The sequence below is a fragment of the Microcebus murinus genome, chromosome X (assembly GCF_040939455.1).
Source record: "Microcebus murinus isolate Inina chromosome X, M.murinus_Inina_mat1.0, whole genome shotgun sequence".
Taxonomy (NCBI): Eukaryota; Metazoa; Chordata; class Mammalia; order Primates; family Cheirogaleidae; genus Microcebus; species Microcebus murinus.
Window position 1 is genome coordinate 38,574,123 of NC_134136.1, and position 20,300 is coordinate 38,594,422.

Below are 20,300 nucleotides of genomic sequence, written 5' to 3' on the forward strand. Positions count from 1 at the left end.
TAGAAGGTAGCAAGCAGATCTGGGATTAGAACCGAGGCAGTTTGGCACCAAGGGCTCCACTCTGAACCACTCACTACTCTGCAATGTGTCCCCAACTCAAGCAACTGCCTTCCCACACTGGGAAGGTTACTACATCAACCATCTTCCTGGTCTCTCCACTTGTATTACTGTATCCCTCCAATCTAGTCTGGACACAATAGCCAGTGAGCTCTTTTAATACATCGACTGGATCATGTCATGTTCTTGCTCACAACCTTCCAATGGCTTCTCAATGCCCTAAAATCTGAAACCCAAACTCTTTGGCGTGACCTTCAATGCCTTCATGGTCTAACTCCTGTTCACCTCTCCAGTCTCATCTTGTGCCAGTTTCAACCACGATCACTGGATTTTGGCCACACTGGTCCTTAGGCTCCTTGAATGCTCTAAACCAGGGGTCCTCAAACTACGGCCCTCGGGCCACATGTGACCCACCAAGGACATTTATCCAGCCCGCCGGGTGTTTTTGCCACCGCTGCCTGTCCTGCTCAACAGCCAACTTGTCCCGGGCTCACAGTGCGCATGTGTGGAATGTGCGCCGCACTCTCCAACGGCCCTCCAACGGTCTGAGGGACAGTGAACTGGCCCCTTGTTTAAAAAGTTTGAGGATTCCTTCTCTAAGCTTTTCCCTGCCTGGGGCCTTCAAACTTTCTTTTCTTTCTGCCTGGAATACATAATGTTTTGCAGGTTCTCTTCATGGATAGCACCTTTTCATCTTTCAGATCTGAGCTTAAACATCACCTCCTCATAGAGGCCTTCCTGACTACTCAACCTAAATATTTTCTGCATAGTACTTACATTGTTTGAATTTCAACTTATGTTTACTTGTTTATTATTTGTCTTTTCTCATAGAATGTGAGTTCCATAAGAGCAAATCACATATCTTTGCTGATACATATGACATATATGGTTGTGCAGGTTGTGTACTACATGAGGATGCCACAGATATGGGATTTCTGGAAATTCACAAGGATTTTCTGGAGAATGGTAATGAAGTATCTTAAGTAAGGACATCCTTTTTGTAATTCACATAAAGATAACATATGGTGTAACAGTGTCCTAGATGTCTAGTATATTGACCAATATATATGCAACTTCTAAAACAATGCTGAGCATATAGTAGATGCTCAACAAATATGTTGATTGTATGAAAGGAAAGAAAATAGTATTAGAATACTGCCAGAGGGAAAGTGTGAAAAGGGAGAGATAAGACTGCTGACAGATTTGGCAATTTGAGAAGAGGCAACAAAGGAGGAATTAAAGGTGATTAAGTCTGATCCTAGAAACCTAGAGGGGGAAAAAAGGTGCTATTATCAATAAAAAAAAGGAACCCAAAGAAGAAGTCTTTTTTGAGAAGATGGTGATCCCATTTTTATATAATTTGAGAAGATGATGCCCTCTGTTTTGCTTTTATTGAATCTGTCACCATTTTATTGTGGGATTTAAAAAAATATACTTAAATTTGCCCTGCATAGTCTTCAAAATGGTCACATTAAAGCTTTGCAAGGTCCACTCTTCCTTTTAAGGGTATGAAAGAAGATGGTCTGTGTTTTATGATATAATAATTTAGGGGCCAAGCTAGAAGAGATTAAGGAAGGAGAGATAAAGATACTTACTTTCACATTAGATGACTTTTACCCATCCTCCCCTGACGCACTCCACCACAGTTTCTTTTAGGCTGTGGCCCTTAAAATCAATGCTTTTATTTTTACTTTTCCTTTTGTGAATAAAAGTGCCTTTAAATCTAAGGCTACTTTTTAAAAAAACCTCCTTTCTCTAGGACACTGAACAGGTATTTTTCTAAGTTCTGTTACACTCAGGATGGCAGCACCCCAGGTCTTGAGATTTGGGGCACCTACCTCTGCACACCCGGCAGCAGGAATCCGGAACAGAGACTGGGAATGCACAGGTTAACTTGGGGCAAGTCTTGAGACCACAGTACACATTCCCCTCCTGCAGAGGAGAAATAGAATTAAGATCAGAAGGATCGTGGATAAATGTAAAGGCTTCGCTCAGTACCTGGGAGAGAGTAGGGGCTCAAAACATGGTATATCCTTCCCTACTACTCTCCCATACTCAGTTCTAGGTGCTGCATACATTTTATTATGCATTATTTTTTTTTCTATTCGCTATTCCTCCATGCCAGAGACTAAGGCACAGAAGAGATAGCAATCATAGTCAGGCAGCTTGGTCTAAGGTGGTACAAAGTGTCTGTGAGGCTTCCATGAGCCTCCAAATCACCAAATATAGTCTGCTTCCTCTCTTCCCTGCTCACTATATCCCTTGGTTCCCATCATACCCCAGATGGATGTTGGGAGTTTAAAGGAATGAGGATTTGTGTGATAGCCACCATCTGTAACATTCACTAGGGTCTCCCTTCCAAACCAAAGAGACAAGCTCTCTGAGGATAATACAAAACTATTTAAGATGATCTGCATTCCACAGTTCAGTCCAGCAAAAGGCAAGGAAGAAGATCAAATTTACTTGCTGGTTACATCTGTCTTTCCAGTAATCTTCATTTCCTAAAATACTATTTTTCAAGTGTTATTCCTTAAACCTTATTCTTACTTCTTAGAAGTATATTCTTCTGGGGCTAAAAGGGTTCCTGAAAGGTCATTAGGAAAGCAAGGCCACAGTCAAATTCTCCCAAACTACTGATACTATATTTTTACTAAAAATTCCAAAGGGAAGAGATCCTATAATTTCCCTTGTCAATCCAGTGTTTAACGTCCCTTATAGGCAGAAAAGCTGTTTCTGCATCTAATTTCATTCCTTTATGCTTCAGTTTAAGCATCCATTTTAGCTAAAGATATCATTGGTGTACGTTATTTATGAAGTAAGCAGAGTTCTTTTGACAGGTAATGTCCCAGGAATCATCATGATCAAGCATTTATAGAGTTTTCTCACTGCAGGGCACCAAGAATTAACTGGTTAGTAGAATACTTCAGAGATGGGAACCAACAGATACCCCATTTTCTTGTGAATTGGATTAAGTGGCCCTTGATGGTGACAGTGCTTTTTGAACTATAGCATTCCCAAGGCTTCGGTTAATTTTGAGTTCTTCAGATGAAGGCTTTGTGGTGTATCTATAATGAAAAGGAGTGCAGATCAAGACAAACAGCTCATCTTTATCCATTTCAGCAGTCCTATAGCTTTAAGATTGGAACTGAATCTGAGTTCTTCAACAGAGTTGTCCAGGGTTGATGAAGATTAGGGAGTTTGGATTGGCAAGGAGGCTTATGATTTAAATGCAACTGGTCTTTCATTCAAAACCTTACAGTGTAGGTGCAAGCAAAAAGTACAAGTACAAAGAAAATTCTCATATTTGGGTAGGTGCTAGTAGAGTCTTACCGAACAGCTACACTGAGTGCATTGGTTGGGTTGCCGGTTCTGAAAGAGCCCTTCAGCCACGAACAGCTCTCCATGTTGGTAAGTGGTCCCATTGTACTCACACGACTTGCTGGTCACCTTATTGTTCACTGGGGGTAAGGAGTCTTCTGGAACAGAGTGGAGAAAAACCACATTGAATATTGGCATCATTGCAAAGAATTTCATAAATCTCAACAGCAGATGGGGCTGTACTACATAGAGGGAGGAAAAGACATTAGCTTCAGTGGCTAATGATTTTAGATAATATTAAAGTAGCCTGACAAGAACAGCAGATGGTATTCCCATCCATTCGTTTTTTTCAGGTGTTGAGCATTTGTTGAGCACCTACTATGTGCCAAGCACTGTAATAAGCAGTAGAGAGAGATCAGAGAACACAGACAAGACTCCTGCCTAGATGGAGCTAATAGTCCTAGATGAATAAAATATTAACTTGCCTGAAAGGAGAGAGTCCACACTGCTTCTATTTAGTCTTTTTTCCCCTGTTGCTTCAGAAGAGTAACCATCTATTATAACTAGCCTAGTAACTTTATCCCTTCCCACAGTTTATATCATCTATTGTGTTGTATGCTTGTTCCAGCCTCTGTAGTTTTTGCTTATTTTTAATCCCTCCACCAAGATTGCCTGCTCCCCCCACTCTTTTCCACCAGTTGAAGTTCTATCAGATTATGAAGATTCAGCTCACATCCCCTTTCCACCACGAAGCATTCCGTAATAACTCCAGCCCACGATCTGGACTTCTCAAGGCATGTGATGTCTGAAGTACACAATTTGGCAATTGAATATTATTGGAACTCATAGTTGTGAATTATAGCAACCTAGTAAGCCATTTACATAGAGATTTCATGTATATTATTACCATGGGGCCTCATAACAACCCTGTGAATCAAATAGGGTAGATTCTTACCTTCATTTTTCATTGGAGGGAACCAAGTCGCTGAGGTTGAGTAACTTATCTACAGCCACAAAGCTAGCAGAGTTGGTGAAATGGGAATAAAAATCAACAATAGATATAAGCAGAGCTTGGAAAGTGCCTGCTGTGAGATACTGGAAGAAGAGAAATTAGGGGAGTTGTATTCATTTGGGAGAGGCTTAAAGAGTTGGACCACACTTTCTTTCCATCAGTAAAACTATAATGAAAATGAGTCCATTTTATGCTAAGTTATATCTCAATGCAATTATTTAAAAAAACAGAATGAAATTATTCTAAGGATGTAGTGAAAATGATAAAGGACAATAATAATACCCATAATCAAAGTAAATTAACAATAGACAACATTTATTGAGTCCTAACTATATGTCAGGCACAATGGTGAGTGCTTTTACGTATATCATCTCATTGGTTCTTACTAATAACATTATGATGTAGACATTATGCTTATGTTCATTATGCAGATGAGGAAACTGAAGCTTAAGAAATCAACTGATTCACCCAAAGCCTCACAACTTGTAAGTGGCAGCACCAGAATATAAACTGAGGTCTGACTGTTCTATAACCTTCCCTCCTAGCCACTATTAAAAAGAATATCAGTCATTTCAAACCTATAACAAGGAAGGCACCATTTAATTTAAAACCCAAACCCATACCAATGGAACATGAAGGTTGTGTTGTCCTTCTAGAATGTGTGGCCTAAAATACTCAGAAAATAGAAACTGCACTTTCTTTGGTTTCAATGATTTGGATAACTAGCTCAATTCCATACTTAGCTATATAAGTTGAACTAGCCTCTGAGTAATTCAACTCCTTGGGCATTAACTACTAATGACCTCTTATAGAATATAAAAAAGTTCGTTAATTTTGCCTTAAAAAGAAGACGACTTAGCTCCTAGAAAGAGTTTAACTCATACTAATTGACTCTTTGTCTGGGCTAAGAGGCCCTGCCCCTGCTCACAAGTGTATACAACCAGACAGCTGCAGCTGGCAGACATGAGTAAAACCCATCAGAGAAAGGACAGAAGCAGGGCCATTTGCCCCCTGGGCTCTAATTATTCCAAATCTCAGCATTTTGTGGTGAAGGAAAACTACAGTGACCTACAAAATAATATTTGCCATGGCTCTTACAGAAGCTGGCAGATCTTTGGAATACCAAAAAAAAAAAAAAAAAGAAAAAAAAAAATTGGAATTATTTCGCCTCAAAGGAATGTGGATTGATTTTTGAACCAGGCCTTCCACCAAGAGATCAACAGCAAGGCAACTGCAGGGTGAGATTTTCCAGTGGAAGCATGATCTTGAGAATCTTCCTTGCAATAGTCTTCTGAGTAACCTGGCACTGGAGTCTATTATTCTACTCAACAGGAGATGGGGCGAAAGGGAAAGAAAGGAAGACACGACAGAATCAAAGAAAAAGAAACCAATTATAGTTATGCTTAAGACTAGTTTTATGCAATAAAATTATCTTAATATCTTCTCATTTATTCTTATTTAATTCTTCTAACATCCTTAATGGTGTGTAGGGGTGGGGAATTATGAAAATGAGGCTACTAGTACCCCAAAAGATTTGAGTCCATTCACACAGCTGTTTCATCAGAGTCAACTCAGAAATATAGTTTACCTTCAAATTGGTGCTCTTTTCACAGGTGCGTGGGTATTAAAACTTTGAGGCAGAATTCCTGAGTCATAATCCCATCTCAGGTACTGACATCCCATAATCTTGCACAAGGCACTTTATCGCTTTAGCCCTCAATTTTTCTGTCTAAGAATGGGATGTGAGACTCAAATCTCCCCTTGCATCTTTAGAGAGCCAACACAGCATGCCTCCCAACCACAGAAGAAAAGCCACCTCATATTCTACTCTCTCCCTTCCCAGATTTTCCAAGGTGGCTAGGCTTCTAACCAACTATCCTTGGAATACATTCAGTGTTCCTGACTGAAAACTGGCAGAAAATCAGTCTAAAGCAAATCTGGCTCCAGGGCCCCTTAGACTACAACAGGAATGACCAGGCTGCATGGCTTCTAGCCTCCCCCACCTCTCCTGTGTCCAGTCAAATTCCCACACAACACCACGAGAAATGGAGGAAGGGCATCATGGGGTAAGCAGATAAGCACTAAGCCGTATGACTACTGATATGTTGGGAAAGAAATGGTTTCTTCTTCCCAGGTGAAGGATGGTGTTATATGTAGGCAGAACTATGATTTCTGGGGTGCTCAGAAAACACCCCATTATCCTAAATATCTCTTACCATGTTTTCTCTCACTGATGCCTAAGATGCCACCATTAGAGTCCATTCCTGTGGGTTCAATAACTGCCCTTTTGCAATCAGATTTCACAATCTCAAGACTTCTGCAAGAGGGTACATGTTGTCACTCACATTTCAGTGTGAATAACTTTGTCACAGGCTTTTTTTTTCTTGTCTTCAGAACAACTGGCAAATTTTACTAAGAAGTATGTGGTCCTACCCAACTTCTGGTATACCTTCTCTCCTCTCCTGGCACTACCCTTCTTCCAACTCTTTGGAACCCAGTCCTCATACTGGTTGCTGTCTTCCTCACTCTCCCCACCTTTAAACTTTCATTATCTTAGTGGGGAAGTTCTTGGCTAGTCAGAAGGGCAGCTTGTATTCCAGGAGACAAATCAGTCATCCCTTCTTTTGACATCGCTGCTGTTATTCTGGTTCCTACTTCATTTTTGATGGCTGAGCCTGGATTCTAATGTTTCTTTGGTTCTCTGTATTTCTACTGGTAGAGTCCCAGCACATTTGCAGGCCATTTGGGGGGGGGGAGGTAGGGATGGAGGGAGGTTATGGAGATGAAAGTAAAGGCTAGAGAGAAGAGAGTATTTTCTTTTTAATTGCCTGTGAGACAGAAAGCGACTCACACACACCCAACAAAGTAGAACTGTAGAGTCCAAGGGACTCTAACCCAGGTCTCAAAAACACAAGGGAAGAGCGAATGGCAAGGGGGCTAGGAAAGGAACCCCTGGAATAGGGTGCTATTTGCACGTAGTGTTTTTCAGCTCTGCATCTCATAGCAATACATGACAAAAGAATTGAGCCTGGTCTCTGGGGTTGGCAAACATTGGTCTGTGGGGTCCCAGCTACTATGGTTTGAATGTTTGTGTCCCACCAAAATTCATAAATTGAAATCCTAATCCCCAAGGTGATGGTATTATGAGGTGGGGCTTTTAGGAGATGATTATATCATGCGGACAGCATCCTCATGAATGGGATTAGTGTACTTATTATAAGAGACCTAAAGGAGCTTGTTTGCCCCTTTTCCCATGTGAAAACACAGAAAGAAGGCATCATCTATGAATTAGAAAGCAGGCCCTCACCAGAGAGCAAATCTGCTGGTACCTTGATATTGGACTTCCTAGCCTTCAGAACTGTGAGAAATAAATTTCTGTTATTTATAAGCTACCCAGTTTATGGTATTTTGTTATAGCAGCCCAAACACATTAGGACACCAGCTTTGGCACATCTTTGATTTGTGATCTTAGGAAGGCTACTTAATCTCTTTGCACCTTGGTTTCCTCATCTTCAAAATGAGTATGCCATCTACCTTACATAGCTGTGGGATTTAGAGATCATTTATTTTTAAAAGCCCAAAGTATCGTGTACATAACAACATTCACAATAAATGGCAGATGATGCTGGTCTAGAAAGATGGCATAGAGAAGAAAGCAATGGAAGGGATTTTTCTAATTTCCATGGAGGACAACTATTTAAAAGGCATTTGCTTTGTACTTATGTGCATAATAGGTACTAGGGAACATCAGTTAAGACTCTGTTTCCTTCTTCATTCAACAAGTACTTATGAAGGTCTTTGACTATAACTGGCACTAATAGGTCCTTGACTGTACCTTGACAATACCTGGCACTATGTTAGGTTAAAGCTGCAAAGGTAAATAAGACATTTCCCTGACTTTAAGGGACATTTCCCTTAAATAAGACATTTCCCTGCTTTCACTGGAGGGGTAGGCACAAAAAGTTGTTAAATAATAACACATTTAAATAACACATAAAGGTTCATAATGGAAGACAGACCAAATTACCACAAATTGCCAAACAATGTCAAATGGGAAGTAGTATCAACTGCATCAGTAAGATTCGGGTTAGATACCAGAAAGTAATCCTAGCTGAAAAGGTTATTAGAAACTGAAATTCCAGGCCAAACAGCTGTGTAGGGCAGTCATTTTCAAACTATGTCTGTGCTGCCTTAGGATTTTTCAGATGTGTCTGAGGGGTGTAAAAAAAGAAATCCCTTCCCCATCTCCACTTCAACAGAATATCTCCAATTTTATTGGTGAATGTGTTTTTATTATTTTTTATGATTTCATTTGAAGAAAGGGTTTGCTACTAAAACACACTGTAAAACACTGGAATAGAATCTCTTCAGGGATTTGTTATTTGAGGATTAAAATCCTATGTGTCCCTAATATATAAAAAGCTTTTATAAATTGGTAAGAAAAAGACTAATAAGCTAGTGGGCAAAGAATATAAATTGACAATTGATAGAAATTGAACTAAAAATGGCACTTAGACATAGAAAAATATATTCAGCCTTATTCATAAGGGAATGTAAATTAAAGCTTTTTCTTATCAGATTTGCAAGAATCCAAAAGTTTGAGTAATATGCTCTCTTGGTAAGGCTATAAATAACTGATAAAAAACACTATGAAGAGAAATTCAGCAATATCTATCAATTTAAAATGTATATATTTGACCCAGCAGTCCTATTTTTAAGAATTCATTCTACAGATATACTTGCACATATGTGAAACATATAAAAGTTATTTATTGCAGTATTATTTGTAATGGCCAAAAATTGGAAATAACTTCTATGTCTATCAATAGACATCTGGCCAAATATGTGATGGCTCATTAATATAATGAAATATTATGTAGTTGTATAAAAAATGAATAAGCTCTCTATGCCCTAACACAGAAAGATGTATTATTAAATGAAGACAATAACAAGGTATAAAATGATGTGCATAAGATACTACCTTTTATCTAAAAGAATACATTTTTAAAAAGAGTATATATTCATATTTGATTATATTTCCATAAAGACAATCTGGAAAGATACATAAGAAAGTACTAGAAGTTATGAGAGGCACTACATGTTGTGGGTGGAAGACAAGAATTGGGTGAGTGTAGGACGGGTGAATTTGAAATTCTGCATTTTTTTTATATATACATACATATATAATCATATATACATGTACATACGCATATGCATTCATATTCTTGAATGATACAAATGTATTTGTCATTCAAAAATTAAATTTGAAGATTGTGTTTGAAAAATATTCTACTAGAAGGCCAAGGGCTAAACTAGGTGACCATTTTGGGTCGCTTCAAATATAGAAGAAAATCAATCCTACAATGCTGGTCATCAGAATATTCCCAGTCATATTCCCAGTAGTAGGACAGACTCTAGCTATGATTTTGTGTTCCCAGTCTTATTCCAATAAGGGGTTTTTCTCCTACTCACATTATTCAGCACCTCCATCTGGGGAAAGTAGGAGCTGATACGTTACTTTCTTAAGCAGTTTTAAAGTAATTGTGTAAATTTGGGCTGGCTTTTAGGCCTTGGTCCAAATGGAAAGGAAGCCAACAAATAAGGGTGCTAGTGGGAAACCAACTGTGGCCCTCCAACAGAGTGCTGCTGTAGTAGAGGCAGGGACAGCTGGGGGCTGCATCTTACTCAGGCCAAGTAAGAGCATACAGCAAGGATGCCAAACACCTTGCAGAATGAATGTATCCCAAACAGTGGGTGTCTGTGTAGTCCCCTCCAAAAATTAACAGTGCTCATGCTCTGAGGCCATGTGGGTTCAGATGAGTTTTTCTTTGGAATGCTCACTAAGATGAGAGGTACTGCTTCAAATGGATCCATCAGCTGATCCAGGGATGCCTACCATTTAGATTTCTTCCTTTCAGTGCTCTAGCCACCATCACTTCTTTTTACCCTGGGCCTCTCGATGTGATGACTAACTAGATCTGCTTTCCTTGGCCAGAGTCCAATGATTTCCAGATCTTCCTCAATCTCTCCTGCTCCATAAAAAACTTAACTCTTCTGTGGCCCATCACATTGAGGTCCTGCTAGCAGGCCTCAGCACTAATCCCATTAACCAAGTCATACTGAGATGCCAATGGAAGTCAATGATTTAAAACAGGGTCCTTTTCTACATAATTACATTGTGACATGGGCCTTTGATGTTTTATCCATAATGAGGCTATAGAGCACAGGGCAAAGAGTGTGTGAAACTTTCCAGAACTTAGGACTCACACAGGAAGCTTGCTGAAAATGCAGCTTCCAAGATATGTCCTCATGGGAGCAAAGGCCTTACTTCAGAGTGTCCCATTTGGGTTCAAATTAAAGATGCACTATTAATTAGTTATTGCTTACTAGCTGAGCAAATCCTTAGCACTTGTGAGCCTCAGTTCCCCATCTATAAAATGGGGATGATAATAGTACCTACCTTATAAGTTGTTGTGATGATCAAACAAGTTAAGACGTACAATCTGGTCAGCATAGAATACCAGGTACATATTAATGCTCAATAAATGCCATTATTGTTATGTTACTACTAACTATAAATGATATGGTTTCTGGAGGGCAGAAAATAGGCTGGTAAGGGAAGAGATGTGGGACTACCCCGTCCTTACAGTGGCCATCCTCTTCCCACCTTGGCAGACCTTGCCTCTGTACAAGGTCCATGCCAAACTCCAAAGTAGCAGTGACAGTCACTTTTCAGTCAGTATTATGTGCTATAACTGTTTAAAATTCCCAACATCTGCAACATAGTGATAAGGTGTGTTTTTACCCCCATGCAATATAACACTGTTTTTTACTGCCCTGTAGAACTTCTCAAAAATTGCTAGATCCTGAGTGGTAACTAGAGAGTCACTTCTGAGCCATTATATTCACTGATAATGCTTTTATGCCCAGCTCTGGGGCTGACAACCTTTGCCCCTTCATCTCTCCATATCAGTGGGGAGCCCACCAGGTGTTTTCTTTAGACAAGCAGTTGCTTTCTGGCCAGAGCCATTTACCAAACCCACAGACTCTGCTTTGGATGTATTGAGGGCCCCAGACAGGCGGATTTACGGGTAAGAAGGGTCACAAATGTATTTGTGATTCTGAGTCATTCTAAAGGGCACAGAAGAGAGGGAAAGATTGAACCCCTCAGTCAATTCTTCCACTGTATTTTAGCCATTATTTCCAGTGTCCTCTCCTGCAGCATGTTTTTCCAGAATTGCTAAACAATATTAATTGTTGATTGGTTTGAGAGACCCATTTTTGTTTTGGGTCAGCATCTGAGCTGCTTTTCAGAAAGGATTTCATATTTTTCGTTTTAGGATGCCTCTCTATTTCTCCCTTCACCTATCATCCTCTTTCCTCCTGCCATTCATGGTCCAGCTCTTGTCTCACCTTTTCAAAGAAACCTCACCTAACTACTACTGCACTTGATGGTCTCTTTTGGGGAAGGGAAAATGATCAGTAGAGCAGACTGCTTCTGCTATGGAGTTTCCAATGGTGGCAAGTTCACCATTTTCCTAAACTCTCTTCCTCTTTGCTCTGCCAGAATGCCTGACCTGACCCTGGGTTCAAATGTTAGTTAGAAAAGGGCCGTATTATTCCCAAAGGTTTAATACATTCAAAGTAATGCGTATAGAAGACTGAAACAGTCCCCCAATGAAGAGATAGGCCCTGGGTGGGGGGCAAAAACCCACAATGAGATACCAGTTCATACCCACTAGGCTGGCTATAATAACAAGACAATAATAACAAATGTTGGCAAGGGTGTGGAGAAATTGGAACATCGCTGGTGAGAATATAAAAACACAAAATGGTACAACTGCTTTGGAAAACAGCCTAGCAGTTCCTCAAAAAGTTAAATAGAGTTACCATATGAACCAGCAATTTCACTCCTAGGTATATACCCCAAAGAATTGAAAGCAAGGACTCAGATACTTGCACATGAAATTTTATGGTAGCATTATTCACAATAGCCAAAAAGCAGAAACAACCCAAATGTCCATCAACAGATGAATAGATAAACAAAATGTGGTGTATATACATACAATACAATATAATTCAGTTATAGAGCATAAACCTTGAAAACATTTTAAGTGAAAAAAGCCACTCACAAAACACCACATACTGCATGATTCCACTTAGATAAAATGTTCAGAATAGGCAAATCCAAAGAGACAGAGAATGGAACAGTGGATGCCAGGAGCTGAGGGGAGGGGAGAATGAGGAGTGATGCTAGTAAGTATGGGGCTTCTTTGGGGGATGATGAAAATATTCTGGAATTAGATAGTGGTGATGTTTGTGAATACACTAAAACCAACTAAGTTGTACATGTCAAAAGGGTGAGTTTTACAGTATATGAATTATACCTCAATGAAACTGTGACCAAAAAATAAAAATAAAAGACAAAAACAAAAACCACTAAACATCCTACAATGCAGGCAGGGTGTCAGAGTGGGGCAGGCCTGGGCAAAATGAAGGTACTTTGTACCCCGGTGACAGGGAGGCAGGTGACAAAGGGAAAGATAAATTAAAAAGAAAGGGAGAACCACAATGGGGTGGAAGAGGTCAATCCTAGCCATAATCTTGCCCAGTGCCCCTTGGCCACGAAGTATCCACCTTGGGAGACAGCTGAGCAAAAGAAGGGGACAGATGAGGGCAAAGATTTTCTCCTGCGTGGAATCTTCCTGGAGACTCTGTGTGGGCCTGCACCTTCAGCAAGACTAGTGGCCTCCCTACTCCCACCCCAAGCCCAACCCCCAGTGAGGTCCCAGGCCAGAGAATTCTTGCAGCAGATTCAGCAGATCACTCTGCAGCTAAACAGACAGACACAACACTCTGTCCCAACCAAGAAGGTGCCGAGTGAGAGGAAACAGTCATCTGCTGCTCCAGCTGGCGAGAAGAGAGTGGAAGAGGGCGCTGAAAGCTCACACCCTGGTCTAATCCCAGTTCTCCCCCTCCTCATCCGGACCCCATCTGCGGGCTGTTTTTCATCTCACTTCCGTTAATGTTTCAGCTGCTGTCAGTCAGTAGCTGACCCTGCCTGAATACGCCGTCTTGTCAGGCAGATGGCTGGGAAGGATGGCTTGAGGAGAGGGTTTGTGCAAGAAGGGAACACGTCTCTGTGAAGCAAGGGGTGCTTGCAGACTGGGCATAGATCTGGGTTTCTTTCAGTGGGGGGAGCACATGTGTTCTTGGCTAGGTTGTGCTATTGGCTTGTTGTGTGATAGGACTGCTGTCACTTTGCCATGTCTGAGCTTCAGCTTCTAAAGAACTTTCTGTGTTTGTGAATATGTGTGTGTTAGTTGCGGGTAATTGTTTCACCTGCTTCTCTTTCACAGGCACATAGTAAGAACAAACACGATCATATTTTTTGAAAAGGCTCAGGGAGTAAGGAAGATATATACAACATAGCCAATTGATTATGGTTATTTCCTGCTCACCAAGTGTTTTCCATCCGAAGGCAAAAAGAGATTTATAATTGTGTCTGCTTTGGCGGTCTAGTGTCCAGAGCTTATTACATCCCATAGAGGTCCTGCCAACTCAGAAAGCCCCCTCAGCTGGTGATTCGCTCCCTTTCAGGTAGCAATTCTAGCCTTACAGTGTCAGCCACCAGCTTGTGGCTGAAGCTCTATGTATGGAGCAGCACCACAGGATGGCCCTGCCAGGGTCATGGAATACATCTCAACGATGTATCCCCTGGCTAAAGAATGCTCAACTTCACACTGTCTCTGCCCCCACTGTCCTCCTTGCCAACTCTGCCCTGACTCATGCTAGACCCAACTATCCCCACAGACTACCCTTTGCTTACTCATATCCTACCCAGCCCCCAGGGTCCATCGAACACACTCTGATTTCTTGCAACAACTCTAATGGTCTGTCTGTGTCCTATAGACTAGCACCTGATAGCAGGTATCCTGCTTTCTAAGGATCAATAAGTACAAAGGGGACAATACTATGTCTTGTACTTTTCTATCTCCTGCTGGCTCTCACACTGGAACAGAGCATGGCATGGGGAACAAACATTCAAATAGTGATAGTGATGCTTTGATGTTGAGTCTATTATTAATTCCATTAAAATATTAAATGTGCACATCCAGGGGCAAGTTGGTTCTTCATTTAAGGCCCCAATAGCTAGAGAGAAGTAAGTATGACTCTAGAAAGTGATTCTGAAGTGAGTTACACAATTTTGAGTCTATGAAAATGTATGAATTCTGAGGAAAGGGTCCATGGGTTCTATCAGATTCTCAGTATTCCATAACCCCAAAGAGGTGACTGTACCATTGCAATACAAAGTGAGGGGCCTGTGGGTTGCATTTAAGCAGTACTGGATCTCTGCAGGCAACCCTTTCCAGATTCTAGGTCTCTAGGGTTATACATACACATTTTTAGCTTTCTGTGTGCTGAGAGTGCTTACTGGTAGAAGCTTCTCATAATCTAATCTTCAGAGGGAACCTCTACGTTCTTTCTTGTCAAAATTTCTTCTTCCACTTTATCGAACAGTTTTATTATCCACTCCATTATTCAGCTCATGGACCACTCCAATCTCATTACATATATCCCAAGTTTATCTCCAAGAGGAAACTGGAAATGGCCTTCTCTTCAGGCAGATGGAACTGAGGCCCAGAGATGCCAAGGGGCCACTGTTATTTAGTGCCAAATCAAGGATTCAAATTTAGGTCTCTTAATTTTACCTACAGCCACAAAAGGTGAGGGCTAGAGAAGCCCACTAAAATCCAGTCCAATAACTGAGGAAGAAAAAAACACAAATCTTTCTGTTTTCAGAGGCTAATTCCTCAATCTCAAACCTTCATCTGAACTTGGATTATACAGCCCAAGAAAAGGAATCCCCTTTGGGGTGGATCCCATAGGTTTGTATTATTCCTTTGCTACCATACTGGGGTTTTAAAAAATTTTTTCTAACTACCAAAAGATGTAATAAATGGACTTGTAGTTGCAATGAAAATGTTAAGTCAACTATTGTGCATGTTGCCTAATTGTTAATGACAGGTTTTGTGGTAACATGTGTCACTCACTGCCTTCCTCTTCTCCCTAAATAAAGAATGAGATCTACTATTACTTGGTTAGTTCTAATCCTTTGGGAATCAGGCTTTTTTTTTTTTTTTGAAGGTCGATGACCCTTTGAAATGGACAAATTAGTCACTACCCTCAAGCAGCATTTACAGAAACAATGTGAGGCATCTGGATGAGACAGTGGAGAGTTCAGTCAAGCATTCCTTTGTATTGCCTACACCAGCATTTCCCAAGTCTGCTCTGCAGAGCTCTACTAGTCCACAAGATGCTCTGTGAAAACAAAATTCTGTGCTTCAAATAAAGTTGGGAAAAGATCCACATTCAATGCTTATGATGTCCCTTTCAGCATGTTAAAGGATCTCCGAAGTCCCATAGTAAAGAAGCTGGTTTAATTACAACTCAGCATTTTCTTTGACTGATTTTACTGAACCACTGGACTCCTTTTTTTTGTTGTTTTTTTAAACTTTCACCTAGTAACAACTATGAACATCCTAGGAACAACCCCTGGGAAGCGCTGCCCTGTACCACATCTAATACCTACATATTTTGAGGATCTGAATATTTGCCATCTCATGACCACTATTAGCTACTGAATTCGGGACCTCGCTCCTACCCTCAGTCACATTCAACCTTCGGCTAAGACCTAACATATTTCTCCTAGGTGGCTGCATCCCTCTCCTTCTCCCTCGCCTTCTTTCTCTCATTAGCAAGCTTTAATAAAAGAAGTCAAGCCCAGGAGTTTGTATTTTTCCTGTACATGATGAGAAGCCAGTGAAGTGATTTGATGAGATTTACATTTTTGAAAGGCTGTTCTGGGATGATTGGAGGACAGACAATGAGGTTGGAGGCAGGACTTGTTAGGAGGTGATTCAAAGAACCCATTGCTATCACATTACTTGCTAAAGGAAGAAAAGAGGCATTTGGTACTTGAGGATTATTTGAGAAAACTAATCCTCCAACACACATTTTGTTGTGTTTGGAAAACTGCTGGCAGCAGGCTTCAGAGAGTGGTCCTTGGAGGCCACTGGCAGAGGCTGCAGGGAAGGTGGTGGCAGACAAGGCGCTAGGCTGCTAGAGCAGTGAGAACGCCGTTAGGAAAATGCAGTCCACTTCTTCCTGGAGACCAAGGGTGGCAGCTCATCTGCCATTTCAGGAAACTACTAGAGGAAAAGAGAAAGTATCATGTTGTTCCTCCTAGGAAATCCTTTAAGAACAGAAGCCAAAGTCCCTGCCGGAGGGAGGGTAATTTAGGTAAGAGTACACAATGTAGAGAAAGGAAAGGAAAGGTGTTAGGAAATCTAGATTCTGAAGAACTCCACCACTGATTACCATAGGATGGTGACAATTCCTCAGGAAACAGCGGTGTGAGGAGTAAAGAAATGCCAAAGATTAATAAAAATTTCCAGTTTGAAACTGGAGTTCTTCTTCTGGCAGCTAGATGCACATATTAAAGTTATTAGGAGAAAAGGTGAGATTATAGGGGTCAGAGATTAAGCAGGTAAATAAGGCATATTACCATCTTTGGATTTACCAATGCTGGAAGAAGAATATGAGGTTCAATTACTGTTTTAGACCAGTAATTCTCAGAGAGGGAGCAAGTAGACCACAGTCTCTGATGGGACTGGTTTCAAACTCCACACACCACCTCACCCCTCACTGAGAATCACTGCACATAATGAGAAATGTCACTGATGAGAGAGTAACATATGCAAATGATTTAGAGGCAGAAAAGAGTTTGAGGGTCACAGTTCCAATAATTAAAGTAATCGCATCAATAATATTAGCAACTAATATTTACTGACTTGTGGTCATGCTGAACAGGCTTTGTGTTCAGGATTTCAGTTCATGTTCCTTAGCTCCTTTCTTTTTACAGCCATCCTCTGAGGTAGGTATTGCTATTATCTCCCATCATAAATGAGGAAACTAAGGTTAGGAAGTGCTCGAACTAGAATTGGAACCAAGGTTCCTAGAAGTGGAGCTACGATATATTGCTCTAGAGGTAGAGATCACATTATCCAAAACTCCAGCTAGGATAAAATAGCCACCTACACAGAATCTCTTCTGTCATTCTAATGGCTTTTCTTAAGTTCTTCTCAATGTTTCCACCGAGGGAAAAAAACACTCTCACACACATAGGCACATAGAAGGTTTAGAAAATATAAGGTAGCTGATTAAAAGGAAGTACTTGACTACCTCAACTCATATTAGCCCTAAATGGCTGGGAAGAATGAAGGAAGAAGGGAGGGAGGCTAGCGCCTTGGGTTGTACCTTCTTCAGAGCAGAAGGAGGAGGGAATGTTTAAGAACTGCAGATTACCTTACTAGATATTGGGCCAATGGAATGATCTTGAAAAGAGCAATTCCCTCTGCAGAACCTTTTTAGGTATCTAAATGGCCAGCTCCTCTTCTCAAGAGACCACCAACCCTCGACTCAAAGCACGGTATGAGGACCAGCAGCATTAATGTTACCTGAGAGCCAATTGGAAACGCAGAATCTCACACCCCTAGCCGAGACCTACTGAATTATCACCTGCACTTCAATAAAATTCCCTGTGATTCATGTGTACATTCAAGTCTGAGAAGTGTTGCTTTAGGGCTTCTGGTTCTAGAGTTCATCTTATTCAGAACCTTCAATAATGGCCTAGAAGTGAGTCAGCTCCTCAAAGGTTAATGAGTATTAAGAAGCCTTTTTACTCCCAGTACTGGACATATACATGCAGTGTTTGATCCTCACTGCTTCAATCTACACCTCACTGAGGTGTAAATGCAGGCAATCTTGGAACTGAGCTCCCTGCTGCCTGTAACTTTTGTTTCCAACTCCCATCTCTATGAGAAATGGCAAAATACATTTAATTACAGACCAGGATCCTGGGGAATTGAGGGTATCTATCCAATTTTTTAAAAATATGACTACAATAGTGGTTCTCAACTGGGGGCAATTTTCCCCCTGGTGACATTTGGCAATGTCTGGAGACATTTTTGGTTGTCATTGAGTGGAGGACGGTACTACTAGTATCTAGTGGGTAGAGGCCAGGGAAGGTCCTAAACATCTACAATGCATAAGATGACTCCCAACAACAAAGAATTATCTGGCCCTAAAGTGGCTGAGAAACTCTGGACTAGAGGAAATAATATATACAATCTGATCCCTAAATATTCAAAACACAGCTAGGGAGAAAAGGCACCTAGAGGGGTTTTCTCCACTCTGATGAATAGCTTTGGGTTAGACACCAAAACTCTAGTTGCCACTGAAGGGGTGATGTACTCCTTTGGCTTATATCAGACTTACAGAGTTGAGCCTTCCTTTGACCTAAAGTTCTTTTCCAAAATCACACCATGTAAAACCAACTACTCAGGAAGTCATAACACCCACAGAAAAATCTTTTTCACAAATATCAGTCTTTAAACCTAGCATTGAATAAAACAGAAAGAAACCACACCTACATTTTTTTATCCTTTCTACAACAAATGGTATATATCATGAAGTAATTAAAAATAAAAATACAAAAAAACCTGAACCATGAAGAAGTTGATATAAGGTAGCTGATCAAAAGGAAGTACTTGACTACCTTGCCTCATATTAACATTAAATGGCTGGGGAGAAGCTACAAGAAATACCAACCAATAAGGTTAACATATTTGTTGTATGTGAGTGCTAAAGGACTCTGAATACCCTGGTAGCCAGGGCAAAAAGGGAAAGAAGATTAGTTATAAAGCACCCATTTTAATGGCTTCCTTTTACTTTCTTAGAGTGGTTTATTAACAGTTTGGGATTCAGAATGAGATGCCCAGGGTCAATGATCATCATTTCACTGAACGTCATCTCTTTCGTGTTTCTGCCCTAAAACACACATTCCAAGCCTCTATATAAGAATGCCCTATATACAGCCCTAGAGGCCATATGAAGTACAAAGTAAAATGTGAGGTTTGCAGGGAATTGCATTTATCATATCTCTATAATACAAGGCTTTTGAGGGCAGGACTAGTCTCTTATTCCACCAAGGTCTACAAGGTTCTGTGAGTGGCAAACATTTCAAAATTGAGTAGGTTGGTTAAAACTTCAGTCTAAGACTTAGTTTGAATCCTTTATACAAAGCATCACCCTTGCTTAAGACAAGTATACAGTAGTATATACAATGTTGTGTGCTCATCAAACTCATCTTTGTCCTCCATTCTGGCACCCAGTTATACTACATTTCACAGTCTCACCTGAAGGTAGGTGGAACCATGTGAATGAGTTCTAGTCAATTGAATGTGGGAAGAAATGATGTACATACCTGACCTATAAAACCTGCTGCACAACTCTCCTTCTCGTTTTCTTTTCCCTAAACTAAGGGCCACATGCAGAGGATCCAGTGATAAACTCCGAGGCCCTAGAAGAGGTGAGGCCACTAATGGGAAAGGAGCCTGGGTCCCTGAATGACTACATGGAACAGAGCCCTCCCTCTCCACAGCCCTCCCACCCTCACCCTCATTATGTTTAGCCACTGAGATTTGGGGATCATTAGAGTAATTGGCTTATCCTGATTCTTTTGCAATATATTCCCTCTTTGAAAATCATGGGCCATAAGTCTCACTTTAGCCCATGATATTACATTAATATCACCTACACTTTCTACCTTTCACTTTCCATATCCCTCTTCCATCTTGACAACTATTCTCCATAGCATTAAGGGCAGGAACTGCCTAGAGTCAATATGCTTAGAACTCCCTCTCTGATTCAAATTCCCATTAAAAGTAAACCAAAGTGAAATCAAAACCAGAGGCATGGGAGGTCCAATTGTTCTCAGGCTTGCTGCCCAATGGCAATCAATCCTTGGATCCAATAGCATGTAGGACCTGGCTCAGAGGCCTGACTTCAT

At 40.7% G+C, this 20,300-nt stretch overlaps 1 protein-coding gene across 4 annotated transcripts in view; it reads right to left on the bottom strand.

The window, feature by feature from the left end:
• CHRDL1 (chordin like 1) overlaps positions 1 to 20,300 on the bottom strand; it is a 120,362-nt gene that overhangs the window by 37,661 nt on the left and 62,401 nt on the right. For 2 of the 4 annotated variants that reach the window (XM_075999113.1, XM_012750031.3), the window contains exons 5-6: positions 3,388 to 3,530; positions 1,896 to 1,989 (exon numbers count right to left, since the gene is read on the bottom strand). In XM_075999113.1, the coding sequence (XP_075855228.1) occupies positions 1,896 to 1,989; positions 3,388 to 3,530 (237 nt within the window). Of the gene's footprint in view, positions 1 to 1,895; positions 1,990 to 3,387; positions 3,534 to 20,300 lie in introns of all 4 variants that reach the window. The other 2 variants (XM_012750040.3, XM_012750023.3) reach the window with 1 other exon arrangement.